The 27,125-nt window shown below is 37.1% G+C and overlaps 1 protein-coding gene across 1 annotated transcript in view; it reads left to right on the top strand.

Moving 5' to 3' along the window:
- piezo2a (piezo-type mechanosensitive ion channel component 2a) overlaps nucleotides 1-27,125 on the top strand; it is a 139,830-nt gene that overhangs the window by 25,598 nt on the left and 87,107 nt on the right. Inside the window, exons 3-4 of the mRNA XM_079409605.1 lie at nucleotides 4,496-4,621; nucleotides 19,439-19,481. Coding sequence (XP_079265731.1) covers nucleotides 4,496-4,621; nucleotides 19,439-19,481 — 169 coding nt within the window. The remainder of the gene's footprint in view (nucleotides 1-4,495; nucleotides 4,622-19,438; nucleotides 19,482-27,125) is intronic.

The raw sequence follows: 27,125 nt of genomic DNA on the forward strand, positions 1-27,125 counted from the left end.
ATGTTAAATCAAATCTTTTGTGCTACTGACACGAATGATTCTAGTTGTTATTTTTCTTTCATTTTATTTTATCTTTTATTATTTTTTATATTATATGTACACTACTGTTCAAAAGTTAGCAGTCAGTATTTTTTATTTTTTTGGCAGGAAATGTATATTTTTATTCACCAAGGACAGTTTTAATTGATCAAAAGTGACAGTAAAGACATTTATAACGTTACAAAAGATTTCTATTTCAAGCAAATGCTGTTCTTTTGAACTTTTTGTTCATCTGTGAATCATGAAAAATAACATGCATGATGGTTTCCACAAAAATATTGAGCAGCACAACTGTGTTCAACATTGATAATAATCAGAAATGTTTGTTGATCAGTAAATCAGTATATTATTATGATTTCTGAAGATCATGTGACACTGAAGACTGGAGTAATGATGCTGAAAATACAGCTGCAGATTACAGAGATACATTACAGTTTAACACATATTCACATAGAAAACAGCTAATCTAAATTGGAATAATATTTCATAATTCTTTACAGTATTTTTAATCAACGCTTAAGAGACTTTTTTTTTTTTTTTTTAACTACAAATTCTTACCAATGCCAAGCTTTTGAACGATGTATTGTGCATATAATGTGCACAGATGTACTGTGCCTAACTATTAAACTCTACCAGGCTTGAGTAGTTGCTCTCTAGCTTAAAGCAATTGTAGTGTAAGAATGAATTGATTCAAATCAATTATGTCAATTATGAGAGGAGAGACATTCCCATAAGAGTAACATTTTATAGCCTGTGTGATTAAATTGGACTCTATCCTGCTCATTGCTGTCAACTGTGAATCTCAAATTTTCCATTTAAGTCCCTAAAAGCTTTTGGAGATCTGATATTATCGACTGAGGTTCTGCTGTCGTCAGTGTCTGTGCGTTGCGGTCAATCGATCAATGCTGATATCGACAGATAGTCCCTTTATAATCCTTCCTAACTTACGTTTACAAAAACAAGCCAACACCAATATCTCTGTCCAGAGGAGCCAAGGGGATTTTTGATGCTCCAAACCATCTCCAGCTTTCAGTCTGGCAATATTGAATACGATTACACGTCCGGCCCATTTTTTGGAGCTCACACACCGCATACAAACACTGAGACTCGTTCAGTCGCCTGGAATGGATGCAATGGATCATCAGGGAACAGAATAATGAGAAACCGCGGCCAAATGTGCCAACAGAGCAGCCTTTAGTCCTCCGCCGCTAAATAACAAACACATCTGGTCCATATTTGCGCTTCCTGTGCCGGTTTCACCTTTCTGCCGCGGAGGGGCTCAAACTCACTTCGGCTTTTACTAAAATTCCTGCTGCACCTCATAATGGCTTCAATACATGGTGCGACTGACCCACGCTCTCCATTACAGTCGTCATCGGCACATATTCCATCCACCCAAATTATTGGCTAAAGCATTTTTTCATCACTCTACGCATTAGTCAAAAGAAAGCCTTTGACATACAGTTGATTTGCTGCTGTTGAAGACAACGTTTTCTAATTAGGCTAATCGCCTGAATGCACAGTAAAACCGATGGCATGAGCAGACCGGTAAAATATTTTCAGAACAGTAAACCTAAGTAGCCTAATGGTTAGAGAGTCGGACTCGTAACCAAAAGGCTGCGGGTTCGAGTCTCGGGCCGGCAGGGATTGTAGGAGGGGGGAGTGAATGTATACCACTCTCTCCTCCTTCAATCCACGACTGAGCTCCCTGGACGCCGCAGCATAAATGGCTGCCCAATGCTCCGGGTGTGTGTTCACAGTGTGTGTGTTCACTGCTGTGTGTGTGCACTTTGGATGGGTTAATTGCAGAGCAAAAAATCTGAGTATGGGTAATCATACTTGGTTGCATGTCACTTCACTTTCACTAAAATCTTGGCAGACTCGCTTGGCAGCGATTTCCTATAGAAATGATTATCGGTAGGTGTTAATACATTGATGGAGACAAGTGCTCCAAAACGGTATTTAGATGAAACTTGATTGTTACAGACATGTTTGTTCAATCGTTTCTTTATTAGTTTAAAACCACATAAAATGGTTTGATCAACACAATTGTTTTCCTGTACTGATGTAAATATTCAGTAGCCTTTTGCTTACAATACAGCTAGATATATGAAAATATGAGATGATGTTATCTGGTTCATTTACCTGGAAGGGAAGGAATTCATATTTTACACTACTGTTCAAAAGACTGTAGTCAGTTAGATTTAATGTATTTGAGAAAAAAAAAAGTATCTCCTGTTTACCCAGGCTGTATTTATTTGATCGTAAATGCAGTAAAAATATGAAATATTATTACAATTTTAAATGGCTATTTTCTATGTGAATATCTGTTCTAATATAATTTATTTTTGTGTATTTTCAGCATCATTACTCCAGTCTTCAGTGTCACATGATCTTCAGAAATCATAATAATATACTGATTTACTGCTCAACAAACATTTATGATTATTATTAATGTTGAACACAGTTGTGCTGCTCAATATATATATATATTTTGGAAACCGGCATACATTTTATATTTCAGGATCCACAGATGAATAGAAAGTTCAGAAGAACAGCATTTATTTGAAATATAATTATTTTGGAATGTTGTAAATATCTTTACTGTCACTTTTGACCAATTTAATGCATCTGGTGGAAAAAAAGGTATTAATTTATTAACAATAACAAAAAAATGTCACTGACTGAATTATGATCAATTGTGTAAGTATCTACAGGTTTATTTAGTTAACTTTTAGGACACTAGCACATAGATTACACCAACAATCATATATAAATGCCATAAAACTAGAGGATAATTAGACAAAAATGTCCAACAAAGTCACTTTTTTTCTAGTCCTTTCTAAAAGTTTTCTAATTCTATAACGAGGAAGCTTTTAGCCTTGGTTCTGCTTCCTAGCGTTTTAAGAAATCTAGTTACGGTGTGCTACGGAAACAGCCGTGTCTGAGGACTGATACATAATATTTAATCAAAATCCACAGGGAACGAAACGATCCGCTCTCATTAACTCTGATATGTTGAATATGACTGTAAATGTGCTCTTGTGAATTAATGAGGTCTGCATTTAATCAAAAGAGACTCTTGTGCTTACAGGCCCACGTTTGACTGTGATTTTAGACTCACTGATATTATGGATACTTTTATTTGTAATGTTTCAGACCTCGTTTTCTACATCAGCCACTTCCTTGACCACCATTTACCGAGGATATTGGTTCCAAAGCCTTCAGAAATCAACTACAAACACATTTCTTTGCATTTTTGCCCATGCAAGCCCTAGGGGGAAATTTCATCCCACTTTCTTACTTTTATAATTCTTTCATTTGTGATATGATCTGTCCCGAATTGACAATTAAATTAAGCACTTATTGGTTTGCATATGATGTAATTTCCTCATTTGGGCCAGATGGGTTGTGGGTGTTTTTTAATATCCTAAAATTCATGCTTGATGCTATCTGTGCAATTCCCAGCATCCTTTGATAGCGGACCAACACCCATCCAACCCAAACCCTTCTCTTCTTTCATAAAAAAATGTTAAAATGCATAAATCAAGAATCTTTTTGACCCCGTGCATTACTCGCAGCGTTGTTTCCTTTAGATTTTTCTGAAATCGCCACGGCTCTGAACTCACACTGAGCCTTGTGATCCTAAATGATGAACAGCCCAAACACTGCCAAAAATATCAGCGCTAAATGAATGCCCAGAGCGAGAGAGAAACAGAGAGAGCTGTAATACAAGGGTGAATTTCTGCTAATAACAGTGGATTACAGCAGCTCTTTTCTATTCGAGCAGAAGGACAGGTTATACTTGATGAACTTTCATCCTGACACGTGCAATGCTTGAATTCCCCACAGCATCACTGCTGGACTGAAACCATACCAATCTGGAATATTACAAGTCATTGAGTTCTTCCTCTGTAACAGTCAACAGTCTTGATGTTACGACTTAAAGGAATAATTCACCTGAAAATGAAAGTTTGTGAAAATGTGCTCACCCTCAGGTCATCCAAGATGTAGAGGAGTTTGTTTCTTCATCAGATTTGGATAAATGCAGTATTACATCACTTGCTCACCAATGGATCCTCTGCAGTGAATGGGTGCCGTCAGATGTGAGAAACAACAGCAGATGGACTTTTTCACTGGAGGAAGCATTATGATTATTGACTCGAAAGCAATGGTTTACAGTTAAAAATGTCTTAATAATGGATGTTTTTATCAGCTGTTTGGACTCTCATTTGGACTCCCGGCACCCATTCACTGCAGAGGATCCATTGCTGAGCAAGTGTTGGGATGACACAAGGTTCATCCTTGTCCAGTGTCTGCAGTGTTTCTCTCCAGAAGTTATGTCTTTGTATATGTCTAAACTAGATTTAATGCATCCATCTAATCCTCTTTTCATTGTATGCACGATGTTTGCTAATGTAATTTAAGGTTTGTATTAATTACTTTCTTTCTACAGGTCACACGGGGCGCTTGCTGAAATCCCTGTGCTTCACCAGTATGACGTTCCTGCTGCTGCACATCATCTACCAAATCACAATCAACAGTCTGTTAGCAGGAGACAACATCGAGCCCAGCTTCAACTGTGAGTACGAACTAGATCTAGCTCTCCGCTACAGATTCTTAAAGCAGACTAATGCATTAGATGGAGCCGGTTGAGGTCAGGTGGTACAAAAACCCGGTTAGATTTGGTTAATTGATTTAACCAGTTAAACATAATGAACCAATCAAACACTTATTAAAAATATTGGTTGGCTAATGGGAGAAAAGGAAGTTTCCAAAAGGCTTTCCAGCTCTATAGGAAGCTACACGAATCAACACACATTTGTGGCAGGAAAATGTTCGTGTATGATTTCTCTGTTCAGAGCAATGCATAAAAATGGCAGATGGGCTGAATGAAAATGCAGATTCACTCTTTGATAGTAGGTGGCGCTATTGGAAAAGCAGAAATACCCTGGAGCACAACTTTCTGCCAACAAACAGCCATATAGATTTTGTGTATTTGCAACAAGAGAGAAACGAGAGTTCCCAGCCCGTTCTCACGGCAGTTTGTACATATTTTACGAGGTGGCTAATTTATACGACCTCACTCGTACCAATTCATATGATTTTTGCTAAATCGTACGTATTTCACAAGTTGCAAGATTCATATGAATTTGTACAAATGACCCACACCTAAACCCGCCCCTAAACCTACCCGTCACTTTGGTTTAGACAAATCGTACAGAATCGTGCGAGTGAGGTTGTACGAATTCGTATGAATTAGCCACCTTGTAAAATATGTACGAATTGGTTGTGAGATAGCGTTTCTAGTTTCTTCCCCTGCTATTCACTGTCTCTTAGCAACACAGTCTGTTTCTGTGCAAATCTTATTGGTTGCCCGGTGTTCTTCACAACAGACATTTGTGTTGGTGAACAGGCCTTCAATTTAAAGTCAGTTACTGACCTTTTTTTTGTTTTTTGTAACTTCGAGATTTGTTTTTATAGTTTTTATTAATGTTGTGAATAAGCTTTTTTTTTGTCGTCTTTTTTGTACATTTTTATTTCAGTTTTAGTCATTTTAGTGTACCATTTTGGTATCAAGTTCAACTAAATGAAAATGAAAAATGTTGCCTTGGCAGTTGGCTAAAATAATTTTTTAATGTTTTTTTTTTTTATGGTTTTATTTTAGTGAAATATTGTAACCTTTTTCTCACAATTCTTTGTGCTCCCCCCCCCCATAATTAAGTGAAACACAAAATTTCAAGGAAAAAGTCTGAATTGTGAAATAAAAAGCAATTACCTTTTTAATTTTAGTTATTTTTATCTTGTGGAAAATAGAAAGTTCAAAAGAACAGCATTTATTTGAATAATAAATCTTTTGTTAAAAAAAAGAGTTAGCTTCTAGCTAAAATAAAGGTTTAAAATTTTAGTATTTTTATTATTAACTCTTTCCCCGCCAACCGCGGATTTTTCTTGGTTTCCGGGTTTTAACTTTTATACGCTAGGGGGCGCTATTACACAAGTGCTGATCAAAAACACAGGCAAGGAAGATGCAGAAACGAGCGATCTCATATGTAAGCATATGCATATGAAAAATAATGCGATCATCAACACTAACCGCAAATAAAATGAGCACTACAGAGTGAAATGTGGATCCAGAAAGTGACTGTGCAAGCTTTGGGAGACTGATGGAAGCCATCTACTGTATATTTGCTTTGATAATATTACTGAATATGATCCAGATGTAGTATTTGAGAAAAAAAATATTTTCTCAGCTTTTTGCTCAAATTTTTTTTTTTTTTTTTTTTATAAAACCTACCTACATACAAGTCTTGTTAAAAAAAACAATGCTTGAAGCTAGAATAAAACTGATTTTTTTTTGTTTTGTTTGAAAGTAGAGGGTCTGATCTTTATTTTGATGTATTGCATGTTCAGATATTAATACAACAAAATATTCTGGGGGTCATGAAATTTTAGTGAAAGTCAGCAAAAATGCTGGCGCTGGCTGGCAACTTTTTTCAAAAACGTTGGCAGGTAAAGAGTTAATGGTTTAGTTAACTATAATAACTAGTTGCGAGCTGTCAGTGTCATTAACACATCATCACTCGTTTCAGACCGAGGACTAGAATATTCTTTGCTCACAAAGTCCATTAGCCACTTAAGCCACTAAAATGTGAAGCCAGTAAAAGTGTATGGTTGAGAGTTTGAGGATAGGCTAGTTTGATTTGTATAAATCACAGAGTTGGCACAGACAGTTACGTGCGATTGCTTGAGCTGCTGAGCCGGACGGAGGTGCCCTGAGGTCAAACGCATGGCTGGATCATGTTTCCCCGACACTAACCCCAGACCGTAACTGGGCCCTCGGCCCAACCAGACCTGCACACAACCAGAGCCACTTTCTCCAAGCATAAAAGCCACAACATCTGCCTTCAAGACGGAGATAAACTTATTATGAAGAGCGAAGGAGCCAGACATGACAGAAGAGCTCTCAAACAGGACGGCCGCTGCTCTTTCTTGTGTCTTTGCAAGCATAAAATCATGATAGAAAGGGCTCTTGATTTGCTAGCGTTTCTTTAAATACTCTTAGAAATGCCTGAGCTTATGCTGTCCAAACAATTAAACTACACCCTTCACTTTTAAATAAAGAGAATTTGTAAGTTAAATAAATGTGGCTTTTTTCATGCTTTGGTAATTTTAAGGTTTGTGTTCAGTGTTGCCAGATTGGACGGGTTTCTGCCCAATGGGGCAGTTTTGAATTTGACTGTGTGGGTAAATAGTGGTAATTTGGGCTGGTTTTTGGTCAGTTTGGCGGTTTTCAAAACATATAAATTGTATAGGCTAATTGGTTAACAAACAAGCCCAAGTGTGCATATATAGCCTACTGCATGCATCCAATCAGTCATCACACACACACACACACACACACACACACACACACACACACACACACTGCAAAGAGACTGGTGCTGATGTTGACGTCACGGCTGCACTTTTAGCCAATCACTAGGGATCAGCAGACAGACGTGATGATTCATGAGCGACGGGTTTTTAGCGCGATAACGGATCTGATTTTGACTGTAAGTGACCATAATGCCTGTATATAAGCTTGATGGTAAAGAGTGGAGAGTATTTTAACCATAGACATATAATCTATGCTTTTAACTCAGAACGTGAATTACACCTGTTGAGGGAGATGACATGAAGGCTATATCACTGCAACTCTGAAATCAGAGCACAGTTAAATTATTTAATCAAAATCTGTTTATATCTATACAATCCTGTGTTTTATCTTAAACGGTCCAGATTGGTACATCCTTTAAAGATGCTGGAAGACTGTGCAAAATTCTATATGATGTTCAATCAATTTTTGTGAGCTTTTGGGCTGGAAACTGTACATAATGCATTTCTGTATTCACTAATATGTTTTTATATACATTCACAGGTTTGGGGTTTGTAAAAGTGTTTAGCCTCGTCTGCTCACTGAGGCTGCATTTATTTGATCAAAAATACAGTAATATTTAGAAATCTTATTATGATTTAAAATAAGCGGTGTTTTTTTTTATGGAAGCTTGTTTCAGACACTGAATAAAAAAATAAAACTGTTAATTGTAACTTTTTATCCCACAATTCAGAGGGAAATGTTAGAATTATGATATAGAAATGTAGCATTCTGACATTCTTCTTGGCAGTTCTCACAATTCAGCCTTTTTCTCGCAGTTTTGATCTCAATTCTTTGTTTATATCTTGCAGTTGTCTATATCTCTGAATTCTGCATTTATTTGTTGCAATTCTTTGTTTATTTTTCACAATTCAGTGTTTATATCTTCTTTGCTTACATCTCGCAATTCAGCATTTATATCTCACTATTGTTTATATCTTGCAATTGTGCATATTAATAATTCAGCTTTTATTTCTGGCAATTCTTTGTTTATATCTTATAATTTCATTATTCGTTTATGTCTTACGATTCTGAATTTGAATATCACAATTCTTTGCACTTTTTTTTCACAGTTCACAATCATAAAGTCAGAATTGACAGGAAAATTCTGAATTGTGAAATAAAATGTTTTTCTATTTTTATTTTTTAGAAAGTACAAAAGAAAAATATTTGTTTGAAATAGAAATCTTTTGTAACATTATGAATGTGTCTACTGACACTTTAATACATCCGTGATAAATACACAAAAAAAAGTACCCTTTTTTATGATTTTGGGTCCGATGAATGTAATGGCTTTTCTTTTATTGGTGTGCACACATGTTAAAGTAAGCCAACCCTCAAGACTCATAGGAGCCAAAACCAACAGCAGGCATCTGAAGGAGAGCTGAGACAGAGCCTCTGAGATCTGCACTGACTGCATTAGTGTTTGGCTCTGAACACAGCACACGCTTACGCCATGCATTACGCTCTCATAGGCCCCTGAAAACATATCCTTACACAAACATTTGATATAAAAACTTTTATCAGACACGGAGAGCAATGACTAAGCATTCAAGAAATGAGAAACTGACCTTGAGTTTTGTAAGAGAAGGACTATAGCATGCATGTCTTTAGACGTTAGTAAGTGCCCTAAATGTGTTTCTTTGGCCGGGTTATGAGCGCTGGGCCTCTGTGAACAAACCTGATCCATACACTCACTTTTTATTGTGTTTTTAAATCAGCAGTGCATTTGCAATATGTTTGTTCTGACTTCATTCAAGATATGTTTTGTAGGTCATTTCTATCTTACTGTAGGTACACTGTGAAAAGTTGACTTAAATTAAAAAAAATAATAATAATTGAGAAAAATGTTTTTATTATACAACAGGTTTCCTCTTTTTTTTTTTTTTTTAAGTTAAGTCAACTTATAACTTATAGAATATCATTTTGTTTACTAATTGTTGTACATTTTAATGTCTATCTTAAATTATTTTTTAATTATGTCTGAGAATTTCCCATCAACTTGCAATAATTTAATTTAGATCATTTTTAATTAAGTACTAAAGGATGCATATTTTCTCTCAGTATTATTCTCTATACATTTCTGATATGAACATTGTATTTTATAACAGCAATGTAATTTGGTGGTTAATAGCATTATATTGGCAACAGCGTTATTATAAATAAAAATCATAAAAAGTTACATTAAATAAACATTAACAGACAAAGTTTGTTAGTAGATTAACTAAAACAATGAAATAAAAACTATACATACATGCACATTTAAAAAAAAAAAAAAAAAAATGACAAAAGCATACAACAAAATTACTTACACTTTCACAAAAAATTTAATAAAACAGACAATGTATAAATAAAAAACATTTACATTTATGCATTTAGCAGACGCTTTTATCCAAAGCGACTTACATTGCATTCAAGTTACAGTTTCTACATTTTATCAGCTCTTGCTTTCCCTGGGAATCGAACCCATGACCCTGGCGTTGCTAGCGCCATGCTCTACTATTTGAGCTACAGGATATTTTATTTGCATTACCACTTACATTAAAAACCATTACATCTGAAATTCATCACACAGATATGTATTTAACAGATGCTTTTATCAAAAGCCATATTCATAGTTTTAGATCAAGCCACAGAATTTGGCATTATATAGTTACATCTGCTTATAAATACGACCACAAAACTGTTCCATATCAAGCTGATATTAAGTCAGACTTAGACTTGTGGCAAGAGTTATAGCAAAATGCACATGAGAAGAGTATTACAGTAATATTTCATAACAGCCCTGTAATGAGAACCAGCTAGTCAAACTTTGTCAAACGTTTCTTGCATGACAGCTTCTAATATCGTGCATTGTCATTATTGGCATTATTATATACAAACCTAAGCACATTTGTTGTATTTCAGAGAGCCGTTTTGGCTCTTGCAGGCAAATTATTTGATTATTCTCTCTGTATTTCTTACATGCTCTTCATGATTTAAAGTTCAGTGTTCTTTCCACGTCTGTATGATGCCTGTGTGTTTGATACTCTCTTTTTGAGAAGTAACCTGAGGCACAAAATACCATAATAGTACTCTTTATGACTTAAATGTTTTTATAGTCTTGCATTGCAAGGAGCTGTTAACTTGAGAACCAGATCTCCGAGTGAGATAAAGTTGATTTGTGGTTCATATAAAATAATCTACAGTTAGGTCCATATACTGTATATTTGGACACTGACACAATTTTCATTATTTTGGCTCGGTATACCACCAGAATAGAATTAAAATGAAACAATTAAGATGAAATTGTAGTGCAGGCTTCAAGTTTTATTCAATGGGTTGAACAACAATATAACAAAGACGAAACCAGATTGGCCGAAAAACTGGGCCAAAATACAAAAAAACATTCAATGTGATGGATATATTTTTTAAAGATGTATGTATTATGTAATGGCCAAATAGTTATACCTCCTGTAAATGATGTAAGTGACATCTCAGTACCTTTACATTACTTTACGTTTAGTGCATTTAAAGTAAGATGTGAATATACTCTAGAAATAAAATAAAAAAAACGTCTTTATTTGATTATTACCAAGTTCTTAAATTCCAGCCACAATCAGTCACGGCAATTACAGATGATTAAGCATATAAATCATCAGTTTGTTGTTTTACACACATGCACACAGACATTATTTCATAGTATTGAGATGCATAAGAAATCTTTAGATGTGTAACACAAACCATAATCCATAACAACAAAAGACAATACTTTATTTATCCTTTTCTGATAAGAAATGTGCTCTGCAGATGGTTTCTGTCCAGTCCGCTCGTTTTATCGTGTTTAATCACAGCTGTCGTCAGTTTTTTGTCGGGCAGTGGCAGCAGGTATGCGATAACATTTCTAATTGTAGCCTGCATTACGTCGATTCTGGCATCCAACATCACAACCAGATGATATTTTAAGCTCCTTGTGTCGCTGAATCTGTGCTGGTTTGAATTGGCCGCCTCCAGTTTTCGCTTTGTTTTGCCTCCAGCTATATACTGTATATGGCAGGGAATTGTGACTTCTCACAATAATTATCACATAATTATGGGTTTATATCTCAAACTTTTGGCTTTTTTCTCAGAATTGTGAGATAAAAAAAACTGAATTCTGACTTTTTTCACTTTTTCACTTAATTTCAAATGTATATCTTGCAATTTTGACTTTATTCCTCAGAATTCTGAGTTTACATCTTACAATTCTTTTGTTTTGTATTGTTTTTTCCACAAAATTAAAAGAGGAGTAATTAAAAAAAAAAATTATTTCACAATTAGGACTTTTTTCTTGCAATTGTGAAAATATATATTTTCCAGTTACAAGTTTATCTTGCAAATCTGTTTATTTTCTGCCATGAAAAAAAAAAATGATGTTAATAAAAATACAGTCTTTTTTTTCTTGCAGTTCTTAAGTCAGAATTGTGAAATATAAACTCATTACAAGACAAATATCAGCATTGTGGGATAAATCTGAATCTGCGTCTTTTGTGTTCCACAGAAAAATAACATTTAGCATGAGCTCTTTCCTCTACAGTGTATTAGTGAATGAAAAATGTAACACTTTTATGTGCTCTGTTACTGATTATAATTCAGACATGAAATATTGGCCATGATTGTGCCGAGATGTTGATGTATGACATCTATACTTCAGGAAGCCGACAGGCAAACAAGAAGCGTTCATGCTCTGATCAGTCAGCATTCAGCACCTTTCCTTTGTTTTTATCTGGGTCAGCCGAGGTCGTGTGCTTGCGTCTGTATGAACTATACCCTTCAAAAATGCATTGTTTAGTAAAGCCTGACCTGAGATCAGCTCTTCCTCCATCACATGTGCTGTTTAATGTGAAAGAACTGACTGTGAAACAGCAGCAGCTGCTTGAGACTGAATGTGTTCCCGTCAGAAAGGAAACGGCAGCACATTTGGAAACACCTGGTGTTCATATTTTGTGCATTAGATGCACATGCAAAACTCAAACAATTCCTATGGTTCAGCTGTAATCCGTATGTAACTTTCAAAACGCTGGAAAACAGCTGAGCACATACAGTTTTGCATGCATTTCTGAAAGAAGTGGCCAAAAAGTATTTGGGTAAAAAATATTTACATTTTAATTGCATTGATAACGAAGTAAGTGTCATTAGCAAAGCATTTTTGCAATATGTTTAATTAAATTGAGTGTTTAATCTTATTATTATGCATTACTGACACTCTATCCTCCAATTTGATACTGTTAAGTGCTTTGACACAATCTGTATTGTTAAAAGCACTATACAAATAAAGGTGACTTGACTTAAAATGTGCAGTTTTATCACACAGCACAACGCCACAGATGTCGTAAGTTTTGAGGGAGCGTGCAGTTGGCATGCTGACTGCAGGAATGTCCACCAGAGCTGTTGCCCGTGAATTAAATGTTCATTTCTCTACCATAAGCCGTCTCCAAAGGCGTTTCAGAGAATTTGGCAGTACATCCAACCAACCTCACAACCGCAGACCACGTGTAACCACACCAGTCCAGGACCTCCACATCCAGCATCTTCACCTCCAAGATCGTCTGAGACCAGCCACCCGGACAGCTGCTGCAACAATCGGTTTGCATAACCAAAGAATTTCTGCACAAACTGTCAGAAACAGTCTCAGGGAAGCTCATCTGCATGCTCGTCGTCCTCATCGGGGTCTCGACCTGACTGCAGTTTGTCGTCGTAACCGACTTGAGTGGGCAAATGCTCACATTCGATGGCATCTGGTACTTTGGAGAGGTGTTCTCTTCACGGATGAATCCCGGTTTTCACTGTACAGGGCAGATGGCAGTGTGTATGGCGTCGTGTGGGTGAGCGGTTTGCTGATGTCAGCGTTGTGGATCGAGTGGCCCATGGTGGCGGTGGGGTTATGGTATGGGCAGGCGTATGTTAATTGCTGTATATTTTGCAGTGTGGTTTAAGATTAATTGTCAAAACAGTGTTTTGTTCCACTGTGTGTGTTTCACAGACACAAACAGACTTGACTGAACGCAGCAGAAGGAGCATTCCTCTGTTGATCAGCCGCTCTAGCGTCTCATTACGTGTTTACAATGCATTTCTGTACGATGCCGTAAACCTGGCCTGTGCCAAAAATGACATCTCTCTCCTAATAAATCTGAGGCAGTAAAGAGGCGCTGGAACAGAGAAACAAGCGCTCGTTGAAGCTCGAGACGAAAGCTCTAGTGTATAGAGTCAAACGGCTGCTGTGTGAGAGATGATAATGTGTTAAATGTTTCAGCTTCACACATAATAGCATTGTTTGTTTGCGTCTTAAGTGTTTCTGATCAGTGAACTGACGGTCAGGCCTCCAATCAAACGCTTCTCTAATTCTCATTATTGACATGAATGCAGTTACACAATCGCATGCTTTATTTCCACCTCCTGCTGAGTGAATTAATAAGGCATTGTTCGTGTTTGTATGAGCTCCAGCACTGCCAGACTTTTCATCTGTCACCGTATACTGTACGATTGCCAGCAGTAAGAACAAATGCCTGCGCGCTCCGCTCTGTTTGTCTTAATATTTTTGTGGCAGATAAAGATCGGCTTCCTCAGGACGCGGATCTCCCTGTTCTCTAAAAATACAACACTTTGTCCTACATGTTTTTAAGTGTAACTTCTAACAAAAGCTCGATGTGACGACACTTGGTTTCCTCACGGTCACTGACACTGACAACCACTTCAGTGTGCGCTCGCCTCAAAAAACAAATCATCTCGATGGCCCCCTTCCTGTTTTAAGGAATGTTTACTTCTTGTTCCATAACCAGAGCAATGCTCTGCTTTTTTGTCTCTTTGTACGAGGAGCTGGTATGCGGCGAGGGCTGTTCCCGCCCAGCAGCCCCCTGAGCTAGAGATCAGCGAGGGAGGAACCGCTGGAACGCCGCCGCTTGTTTATGGGCCTCCTGGTACCTGTTGATGACGGAATTGGCGGCGTCGCTAAACAGGCCAGAAGGCGCAAGCGGGGCGTCCACGAGGAAGACCCTATCTTTCTCTTTCATATCAGACAGTGTCAACCACAAGTGTCTCTCCACAGCCACCAGTGCTGCCATAGACCTGCCGATGGCATGGGCTGTCTCTTTGGTGGCACGGAGAGACAAATCAGCAGTTCTATGGAGCTCAGCGATGTCATCAGGCCTGAGCTCCTAACACCGCCATGGTGTGCAGACACGCACCAGCCTGACCTGCAGCCGCATACCCCTTGCCTACCAGCGCTGACGTTGTGCACAACAGCTTGGTGGGCAAGGTCGGAGCCTTCAGAGATGACGCCGCACCGGGGGACAGATAGCTCGTGAGCGTCTGTTCCACCCGGAGCATCGCTCTGTAACCGCACTCATTCAACCCCGCCACGTTGCCGTAGGAAAAAACCGCAGGCTCCAACGTGGAGGTGGCGGCTTAGTACGCAGAAATCTCTCATCTAATTTACTCTTCTGCGGTTCAGCCTGTTTCTCGGCAAGCCAGCTGATGTATAATTTGGCCACAGCACGAGTAACCACCTCCACGAGCTCCTCATATTGGGGCGACTTCTCATCGATGCTCTCCACATCAACCTCGGAGGAGGAAGATAGGAGAAGCGTCGAGCCGCCTCCCCGGGGTGAAGAACCCGCGGAGCAGGCTTATGATCCCAGAGAGCGGCCACTGGATCTGGCAGGTGAAGAACGAGATGGGGACTCGCCCGTCTCCATTCCCTCTGCCAGATCTGCCTGCGAACCCCACGAGTGCAGCCGCCGCTCCGTCTCGGCTCGCCTCTGGGAACGCTGACGAAGGCTCCCTCGCAAAAGAGAGCCTTCCGGGAGCCTCCCTCGAGAGCCGACTCTGCGTGACTCGCTCCCAGACAGACCACACACAGACTGAGTATCCCCCGCAGTGATGTAGCGTTTGCAACACACAGCCTGTATTGTGATCTGCTGCCGCCCAAGGGCTTTGTTTTCTGAGCACTTTTAGACATCTTGGAGCTTATAGTGTGCTTGTGTAGGGACAGACAGCACTAAATAACTCTCACAACATGAAATGACACACACACACAGAGTGGTGGTTGCTGAATGACAAAAAGCTGACGCTGGTTCCACCGCACGTGTTTTTTTTATTGCTTCCCGGTCAGTGACGTCACCCGCCTATGACGTGTCGGCCATCCATTGGACAGATTCCACACGTAATTCAGAGCGAGGTCACGCTGGTGGCGTTCCCCTTGCGTTTTCAACGCAGCTCGAGTTCCTGGAAGGGATATATATATAAGCTTGGTTCTGCCTTGTTTAATAATAAATTATTTGGTAGCTTTTTATTATTGCTTAGATGTTTCTCATAATTGTTGCTTTATAATATGTCAACACTATGATTTTATATCGATTTATATAGATTGACTGAGTTTCAACAATAAGAAAGCACTGGATTTCTGTGAAGGCTTGTTTTGAGTTGGACTTCTCCTCGGGTGATATTGTGAAAACAAATGAGAATGAAAATGACTACCACATCTGAAAACATCTAAATCGAATCTGTCCAAAATCCACGTAAGCAGAGAAGTTCCACACCTTCATGTGGACACCGCTTTATTTCCCTGCTGGCTTGATATCTTTCACAGACGGTCTGAAAAGGTCTGGAGTTCAGCGTGATCTCCATGTGTTTTCAGTCTTCCACAAAGAAATATTATGAAATCATCAGACTCTTTGTTTAGCAGACCAGCCTCGGCCTCATCCTGAAGGGTTTCCTGAGGGATTTGGCACGCCAAAATCTGCATTCTCTGATCACTCTCGATATCACAACTCAGTCTGACTCGATAGATCTTTTCCAAATATAGCATTATATGTCAACAAGGAAACTTTCTGAGCTTTGATCTTAAACTCTCGACAGATTTGTGAACGTCTCTATAAAAAATAAAATAAAACCAAACATCTGGTGTCTGTTAGTAATTGAGCTTAACAAAAGTATTTTGATACTCACCAGATAAAAGAAAGTGATGGCCTGCTTAAATACAGTTATTATCTATCTCTGCTTTCTTCTACACCTGATTTAGATTCAGGTATTCAGTGATTTAAGGGTGTATGTTGTATATGTCAAGTGTAAACCTCTAAGCTCTCTCGTTCATTGTTTTTTCTCAGCACTGTAAATTTAATGTTTATGCATATGGTTTATCATTTTGGAATCAAAATTTTTAGTGTGTGTTTTTTTTTTGCATGCTTAATACGCATTTTAGTATAAAATTTTAACATTTATTTTTCATATTTATTTATTTTTTTTCTGTTAAGTAAATGCATGTCCTTATGCATGATTTTTTTTTTTTACTATGTTATCTAATAAAACTTTGTACGAAGATATTTTTCTTTGATGAATAGAAAGAACATATGGACAGCATTTAATAATAATAAAAAAAACACTTGAAATGTCTTTAAGTGTCCGTTTTAATTAGTTTAATGCATCCTTGCAGAATAAAGTCTTAGAAACAATTCTAAAATTTCTTGGATGCTCTGCAGTGAACGGGTGCCGTCAGAATGAGAGTCCAAACAGCTGATAAAAACATCACAATAATCCACACCACTCCAGTCCATCAGTTAACATCTGGAGAAGACTAAAGCTGAGACACATCCAGCATTAAGATGTTTTTTAATGTCTAAAATAGAGTCCATAATCCATAATAAGTCTTCCTCCAGTGAAAAAGTGCATCTCCTGTTGTCTCTCTCATCAAAATCCAGACACACATGTGTTTAGAGCTGTTTTGTCTTGTAAACACTGCTTGATCTGCAGATTTCTCTCCTGATTCACACCAGAACACTTTTTCACTGGAGGAAGAGTTATTATGGACTCGTATTTTAGTAAAAACATCTTAATGCTGGATGTGTTTCAGCTTTTGTCTTCTCCAGATGTTAACTGATGGACTGGAGTGGTGTGGATTATTGTGATGTTTTTATCAGCTGTTTGGACTCTCATTCTGACGGCACCCATTCACTGCAGAGCATCCATTGCTGAGACACTGATGCAGAGACACATTTCTACAAACCTGATGAAGAAACAAACTCATCTGCATCTCAGACAGCCTGAGGGTGAACACATGTTCAGCAAATGTTTGGTTGAACTATTCTTTTAATATGAATTTGAACATATTTTGAATGATGTCACGTGATGTCGTTGCGTAACCGAGGTATATGAGTGGTTTGAGTCATTTTTTTGTTCTTATAGTGTTTCTGGTTTGCTCATTTTTCAGTTTGCCAGTGTGATTCAGTTGCAAGCAGTCCGCAGCCTAATTACATCAGTAATAATTTGTCAAATCTTGGACAATTGCTTCAGTCTTGGAGGATGAACTGAAGGGCGTGTATTTCTCTTGGCAGAGACTCAGTCAGAATTCCCCGCTCTGAATACCTGGAAGTGTCCTTGTAAACAGACGCACAGCGTTCTGGAGAGATTCAGAGTACTGTGAATCACATGGTGTTTTGCTTGAGTTTTCTGCCCGACAAAAAACTTGAACACAATAAATGTTGCCAAATGTTTTTTGGTAAGTGTTCTGCATCAGGCTTGTGAAACGAGCAGGATCTGGTGATGTCTGTGGTGATATGATGTTTTATTAACAAAGTTCGGGAGGAGCGCGTCAGATACTTAATGCATTACTTTAATGTCAGATATTTTAATGAAGGAAATTATCAAAAAGTTGAAAATAAAGTATCAGGTAGGGTCTGAGTAGGAGTAGGGAGGGCTTTATTGTACCAATAAGGTGGCATCCATTTAATAATTTGCATTAAAATTATAATTTACACTCAATAGGTTATTATTGCATACTGTTTTTTTTTTACTACAATACTGAGGTGCAGATAATTGCCACTATTTGCAATAAGTAGTATACATAGCAGAAAATCCTGCAGGAAACATTTATGAGTATTATCAATGTTGAAAACAGTTGTGCTGACCAATAATTTTGTGGAAACCATCATATATTTTATTTTTCAGGATTCACAGATGAATAAAGAGTTCATTTATTTGAAAAAAAAAAAAACTTTTGTAACATTATAAATCTTTACTGTCACTTTTGAGCAATTTAATGCATCCTTGATGAATGAAAGTGATAGTTTATTTTTTTTATTTTAATCCTCAAAAATATGTAGGAAAAAGTAAATGTAAAAAAATTTTTAGAATATAATTTAACTGCTTTTTTTTTACATTTCTAAAGCTGTGCATACATAAATAGTTTTACATTTTAGTTTTTGCAAATATGTTCATATTGTATGTTTTAGCAAATACCCAGACAGTTTGAATTTCTAAAACAAATAATGAAAAAAATTTCTTCATAATATTTCAAAATCAACATATAAGATAATATGTGACCCTGGAGCACAAAAGCAGTCTTAAGTCGCCGGGGTATATTTGTAGCAATAGCCAACAATACATAGTATGGGTCAAAATGATACATTTCTCTTTTATGCCAAAAATCATTAGGATATTAAGATCATGTTCCATGAAGATATTTAGTAAATTTCCTACCGTAAATATATCAAAACTTCATTTTTGATTAGTAATATGCATTGCTAAGAACTTCATTTGAACAACTTTAAAGGAGATTTTCTCAATATTTAGATTTGTTTGCTCCCTCAGATTCCAGATTTTCAAATAGTTGTATCTCAGACAAATATTGTCCTATCATAACAAACCATACATCAATGGAAAGATTATTTATTCAGCTTTCAGAAGATGTAGAAATCTCAATTTCGAAAAATTGACCCTTATGACTGGTTCACAAATATTAATGACTCAGAAATTGTCGTTTCGGCTGACGTCAGCAAGCCTTTTCTTCAGTCAACCTGCTATTAAACAACTTTTCACAATCCAATCAACAGCCAGTGGTTCTTAGTTCACTACATTTATGGTTCAACCAGCAGACTTTTGATTACCAGCCTTGAGCTTTAGTCTCTACATCAGATTATAGATTGAATCATCTCTGTGCTGTTCTGAACACCTTCTTGTGTTGTTTCTCAGGTTCATCATGGGAGAGATCAATACGGCAGCTGGGCTTTGAAAGGTAAGAGATTTTCTTCTTCAGATGAGAGAGCTGGACTCCTCCGTGTGAATGTTCAGAGTGTGTGCTGTTTTCTTTGGAGGCTTTGAGCGGCCTGGATGAGGGTCAAGCAAGAAACTGAATATTGAATAACAAAATAATGTATCTGAAAATGATATAGACGATAAAACATGATCAGGGCAGGTCCATCTGTTCCCCCTCACATATTATATGACAGAACAATGAAAGATATTGGGTAATATGTTTCATAAAAAGAGAAAAACTGTATCTTGGTATTGTCTTCCAACCACAGTATTTGTTGAAATATGTACTGTAATGATGCAGTTTATCAACTAAAATGACAAAATACAGTTTCTCCTCAAAGGTTTGGAGCTCTGAAATGACTCAAACTAGTAAAGTTAGTTTAGGTTAATCCAGTGGCTAAATGTCTCTTCTCTTGTTAAAAAGAAGAACACTTTAGCATGCTTTTAAAAAGAGTACTTATTATGAATAATAATACACTTTAAAAGAATATAATGTTTTTAGACACTAAATTGCATGTTATTTGCAATTAAATGAAAATGTATCCGTTTAAATTTATATGAAATTCAGCTAACTGTGTGCTTTTTTGACCCACTCAAGTACATCTTTATATGTAATTTAATAATTGAGATATGGTTAAAGCACTGCTGAGTGTACTGACAAGCATTTAATATACTTTAATGTCTTTTCTATTGAAACTTGTACAGTATGTCATATATTTAAAGATGTTTGTAGTTACACTTTTGTAGTGACGTTGCAATTTAGTGCAATTAAAATATATGAACTTTAAATGTAATATCAAATAACATGCTACAGTTAACATTACAAGCGAGTACTTTACATGTGTTTCAGTATGTTAGCCAGCACATCTAAATAAGTGTACTTCTTTAAATCATGACAAAGGTGATTAAAGCAACGATTTTAAAGGTACCTTAAAGTGAAAATTACAAAGTGTACTTTTGGTATTTAAAGTGTACTTACATGTGATAAGTCATAAAAGTGTCTCTCTTTAAGTGGCCTTTTATTTCATTCAAATTACATTAACTGTGTAAGTGCATATTTTTAAGTACACTACAAGGGCACTTGTTTTTCACTAGGGTTCATTTACTGGCAATGGATGTAAATACTCGCTTACTGATACTTTGTTTCATTCACGTTTTTTTATTCTTTAGAACTGTTTGATCTTATATAATGTTAAAGTTCAAAGCCAAAATGGTTTCTTAAATAAATAAAGGCATTATCCTCTGCATGCATTCTGTTCTGTGTGCAGACTCGTTCAGTAGTTGGCAGTGGACTGTGGCACCAGCCTAAATTCAGCTTGTGTGATTGATTTAGTCATTAGACATTGTGGGTGGCATCATTCATGCAAGTTCCTCTTTTCTGTTTCATCTTTCTAATCATGTTTGTTAGTGTTGTTTGTAAGTGTCCGGTGTCTGTGGGCCGCTCCGGTCACTCTGTGGCTGTTACGGCGGCGCCTCCGGTTGAAACAGTGGGCGTCTCGGAAGCAGGTGACCGATGCTGACTAATGCTAATCAGACAGCACTCGAGAAAGAGAAAACGATGGTGTCAGTGAGCACGCTGACTCAGGCAGCGCTCCACACCACGATGGACTATAAACAAACTAATGTGTGAAAGAAAAGAGCGTTTGGTTACCGTCTCTCATGCACACGGGCGTTTCTATCAGGTCTTTCAATTCCCAGGGGTTGATTTAAATTAAAACGAACAGATTTCCTTTCTCTTTTTATTATACGAAGGTCACATTAAACTTGGAAAACTGTTCTGTTGACATTTGTTTATGCTACTTTTCAAAAGCCTTATTTATAGATTTTATTGTTTTACTTATGACTATATACTGTGTGTGTGTGTGTGTGTGTGTGTGTGTATAACATGTAAACAGGATATTTTTATTGTACATTAATCTGTAATTTTGTCAAATTATTCAAAAAGTGAGAAATAATATTAAATTGTGTATTTAGGGTAAATAAAGCTAGGCTGGTCCAACTAGCATACTTAATAACTTAATAAAATGCCAAAATAGCTCTTTGATGGTTTAAAAACCCAAAATGACAGAAACAATTTTTTTTTTTTTTATGTGTATCTGTCTGTAATTTTGTCAAATAATGCAAAGCGTGAGAAAATATTACTTAATTGTGCATATTTGGGGTAAATAAAATGCTAGCTATAAAATACAAAAATAACAAACAAACAAATAAATCAATATTTTTTTCCAGTTTTTTTTTCCCCCCAGAAATATTTGAAATGTCATTTTTATCAGTTACTTCTATAACATAACAGTATCAAACACAATACAAAATTGTGAAAAAAAAATATTCTCCTGTGATAATGTACAGTACAATATATAAACTGTTCAGCATTGTTTGCGATGTTTTCATTTCATGGTAATGTGTTTTAATGTAGTTTAGTATATTAAGCGATTGCATAGCTGATGGCTGAAGAAACACTCACACATTCATGTGCACATGCTAATGTGTGGTAACCTGGCAGACTGTTGAATATTTGGCTAGATTTACTAACAGCAGGTCTCACAATTACAGAATTAGTGATTTAGAGTTAAGGCCAGCATTTGCGTTTCATTGGTCCAGTTGGCAGAAACGATTTGGAGAAGAGCATTTGAACACTGAGTCTGCTCACAACAGCTGGAAGTGATTAAAACAGGCATGTTAGTCATGATCTGTGTGATGTTAGTGACAGACAGCTGTAATTTACTTGACTGTAGAGGAAAAACAGTGTCTGGAAGTCTAGCACAAACCATATGTGCTGCGAGCCAGATTACATAATAATGCCTTATGCAGCTGCTGTGACGGCATTACCTCAACAATGCAAATGTAACAGGAACATGCTAAAATCACTCAGAACACCTTAGCAACAGCATAGCAACACCCTGGTAACCATCTACAACAAGTTGACAAATACATAGCAACACCCTACCAGCCTTCTACAACACCTTAGAAACTGCATAACAACACAATAAAAGAATTAAAACACCTTAGCAACTGCATAGCAACACCCTGGTAACCATCTACACAACACCCTAGCGTCTGTATAACAGCATACTAAAACACTCCAAAAATTTTAGCAGCTGCATAGCTACACCTTGATAACCACCTACAACACCCTAACAACTGCATAGCAACCAGCTATAACACTCTACACTTTACAACACTTGAACAACTGCATAGTAACTCCTTAGCAACCATATACAACACCCTAACAATTGCATAGCAACACACAAAAACACTCAACACTTTAGAAAATTTTAACAACTGAATAGCAACTCCTTAGCAACTATCTAGAACACCCTAACAACTGCTTGACAACACACTAAAATGCTTAACACTTTAGAAGCTGCATAGCAACAACTTGGAAACCATCTATAACACCCTAGCAACTGCATAGTAACACACTGAAGCACTCAACACTTTAGAACACTTTAACAAATGCATAGCAACTCATTAGCAACCATGCACAACATTCTAACAAATGCAAAGCAACACACTAAAATGCTTAACAGTTTAGAACACTTTAACAACTGCACATCAACACCTTGGCAAACATCCACAACACCCTAGCAACTGCGTAGCAACACACCAAAACACTCACAACACCAACTGCATAGAAACACCTTGGCAACCATCCATAGACCCTAGCAACTGCCTAGCAACACCTTGGCAACCATCCACAACATCCTAGCAACTGCATACCAACACCTTTGGCAACCATCTACAACACCCTATCAACTGCATAGCAACACTATGGCAACCATCCACAAGACCCTAGCAACTGCATAGCAACACCTTGGCAACCATCCACAAGATCCTAGCAACTGCATAGCAACACACTAAAACTGCATAGCAACACCTTGGCAACCAGCTACAACACCCTATCATTGACACTGCAGGTTTTGCACAGATAAGCATCACTCAAAATGAAAATCTTCAGTTGGGCTCTTAGAGAAAATTCTGATACAATAAAATGTCAGAACTTAATGAATATTCAAGAAAATAAAGCATAAAGAAAGGTATGTATAGCACACCACTGTAAAGGCTCATGTTGACTCAGAGCGTAAGCAATGTGATGTGGAGAGACGTGGAGCTCTAATCAGATTCATGTGCGCTCAAGCTTTGTTTGCTTTATCATATCAAAATTTAATTTCTTCTGCTAAACTGCGTGGAGCATTGTCCAAACTTTATCAGTTTCCTTCGATTTTAAATCACCAGTTTTACAAGCAGGTTTTCCAACCCAGACAAGGGTTTGTTTAGTCTACTGTATGTGAAGAAACACTCACAAATTATGCTTGCAACAACCATATGTCTGATCTACTCCATCATTTACCAATATAGATTATTGTTTGTGTGACGTTCTCTGATATACCATATCTGACCACACTTCCCACACAACTTCCTCTGGTAGTTTGTCACTAATGGGGCCAACAAGCCGTGAAATGTCAGAATAATCCTTTGTGTGTTTTCTATTTAAATTGGACTTGCATGGCATAAATCAGATGTGTTTTTCTTGAATCTCCCATTAAAACACAAGGGAGATCGAAACAGGCGCTTCATTATGAGCGTTGCCACACGAAGCCTGAATCATGCCACTGTGCTGCGTGTTGCTCTTGGACAGAAGAAACCCAACGCGTCTTTGCATGTGAGGTTTGTGAGGAAGACGAGCGAATTGGAAGCAGGTTATCAGAGGAGGAGGCTGGTTTATTGGTCATGTTGACTGACCTCGCTCCACTTTATAGGCCAACAACAAGGCATTTATAGGAACAAACTCGCATGACTCAGTGGAGAATGAAGTACACTTATGATTCATGACTTCCACTTCACTTTTGGCCCTTTGCAAGCCGTTCTGTCCACAGTGGATTTGGCTTCTCGTCGACTCGCTCAGCAAACAGAAAGGTTCAGTGATTCGGCCTCAGTGCCTCCATTGTGTTTGAAATGGGACAAAACAGTCATCTTCACCCAAACTGATCTACTCCGTTCTAAACTACAGCTTTTACAGTGGTGTACTGTTGGCTGAACGTTTGCGGTGTCCTGCTGTAGGTTATTGACTGATTCAGACAGACACAAGGAGATCTAATCATGTAAGAAAGTTATGCACTATCTTCTGATGAATAAGATCTGTCGATCAGAAATAATTCACACCAGTTAGCTGCAACCTGACACATAAAAGTCAATTAAACTGACTTTTAGTATATTATAATCAAACAGCTGTTTTCTATGTGGATATCTGTTAAACTGTAATATATTTCTGTGATGCTGTATTTTCAGCATCATTACTGCAGTCTTCAGTGTCACATGATCTTCAGAAATCATAATAATATACTGATTTACTGCTCAACAAACATTTCTGATTATTATCAATGTTGAACACAGTTGGACAATATTTTTGTGGAAACTGATACATTTAATTGTTCAGGATTCACAGATGAATAGAACATTTAAAAAAAAACTGCATTTATTTGAAATAAATCTTTTATAACATTTATAAATATCTTTACTGTCACATTTGATCAATTTACTGCATCCAGACTGAATAAAGTATTAATTTCTTTTAAAAATGGTCCTTACCCTAAACTTTTGCACAGTAATATGTATTTAAATTAAATGAACTATGAACATTAGTATATGTTCTGTGATTTGCTTAGAGAAATAGACAAATCAGTGTTTGCAGGCTTTAACCATTACATTGCTTCTTTCAATATACAAAAACATGAATCTCATTTAATCTGCAGCTAGAAAATGCTCAGCTGAGGTCTAGATCTGGAGACATGAAGATAAATCACAGCCTTTGAAATTCAAGTACAGAGACAAAAACTCAAACAAATGGCATATTACAAATGACATTTTTATGAGTAATTCCTTTTGGTTTCCTAGTGCAAAAAATCCAATGTTAATGGAACACATCTGAGAGAAAATTGTGTTTAATTTCTCACTCACTTTCTAAACTCTCTCTCGCTTTCTCTCTCTCTCTAAGAAGATTCAATTAGAAGGACCTACTGTATCTCAGCCTGGCATTTACATCTGCGTGTGTGTGTGTGTGTGTGCGTGAGGCATTTTTTGATTGTCTGAAGTGACTCAGATTACTGGGAGCCTCAGTGCTGTATACTGCATCACAGAAGGCCTTGTTGTAGCACATATCCGTCCCACACTGCTGGAAAGCTTTTGTAAGTCTGATGACAGACGTCTCCCGTCATGGATCTTACTGAGAGATGAGATTGGATTACTCAACAAGCAGATGGCCTGCTAGACCTTTGAAATGTGTTTAGTTTAGTGTAGTTAATTCAGCACAATGCTGAAGATCTCTTGATTTGAAGACCTGTCGATGCTCCTGATAGTTTTTCAGTCTCTGCAAAACAAATTATGAAGCTTAAAATTCAGACATATATAAGGATGTTTCTATATGGGTCAGTCTATATTTTAGGGTACTTTTCATGTCCAGTGTTACTAACAATTTTTTTAGTTGCCTTCCCTTAAATCCTCCATAAATTACAGTTTTTGCTATGTGCACTTTTTAAATTGAGCAAATCCTGAGTTCAAAATGAGTTTAAATAGAATTTCCTTGTAACTAAGAAGATATATAATTGTACTTATGTCTGCAAAAATTGTGTCATGTTGATCTCCAATTAATTATGCATCAGCTGTTGGGTACATGGTTGTAGTTATCAATAAATTGTATGATTTAAATTCAAATAAATATTAAAACTCAAGGGTTGACCTAATTAAGAAAATAACATTTGGCCTTCCATTAAAATTATGTGTCAAAAAGGTGAAATTGTCAACTGAACCCATTAATTTGGTGTTTAAGGATTAATCTTGGCAACTAGCAGAAAAGCTGAACGCTGAATAAAATATATAAACTGAAACATTCCAGGATTTTTCTCCATATAGTGGACTTCAAAGAGATCAACTGGATGAAGGTTCAAACTGCAGTTTCAAAGAGCTCTACACGATCTCAGCCGAAGAAAAAGGGTCTTATCTAGCAAAACGATCTGTCTTTTTCTAAAAAAAAAAAAAAAAAAAACATTTCTATACTTTTTAACCACAAATGCTCATTTTGCACTAGCTCGACCTCATGCATTATGCAATCACTCACGTGTGACGTAGGCGGAAGCACATCATTTTACAAAGCCAAAGTGCAAAGAAAACCAAAAACACCCTTTACAGAAAAAGGTAAAACAAAGATGTTGGATGATTTTGAAGTTGAAGGAGAAAATGAGATAGCTACCTTTTTGAACCGGAGTACACAGACAAAGCGCTAACAGTGTGCGACATTTCCAACGTGATTACGTAATGCGCAAAAACAGGCATTTGTGGTTAAACTTTTTTTTTTTTTTAGAAAATGACAGATCGTTTTGCTAGATAAGACCCTTATTCCTCGGCTGGGATTGTGTAGAGCTCTATGAAGCAGCACTGAAACTGCAATTTGAACCTTCAACCCATTAATCCCATAGAAGTCCACTATATGGAGAACAATCCTGAGATGTTATCCTCAAAAACCTTTTTGACTGAAGAAATAAAGACACGCAAATGTTGGGGTGAGTAAATCTTCAGAAAATTGTAAATTTAGGAAGTGAACTAACCCTTTAAAAAAATAAAATAAAAA

This window comes from Barbus barbus, assembly GCF_936440315.1.
Source record: "Barbus barbus genome assembly, chromosome: 46".
Classification (NCBI taxonomy): Eukaryota; Metazoa; Chordata; class Actinopteri; order Cypriniformes; family Cyprinidae; genus Barbus; species Barbus barbus.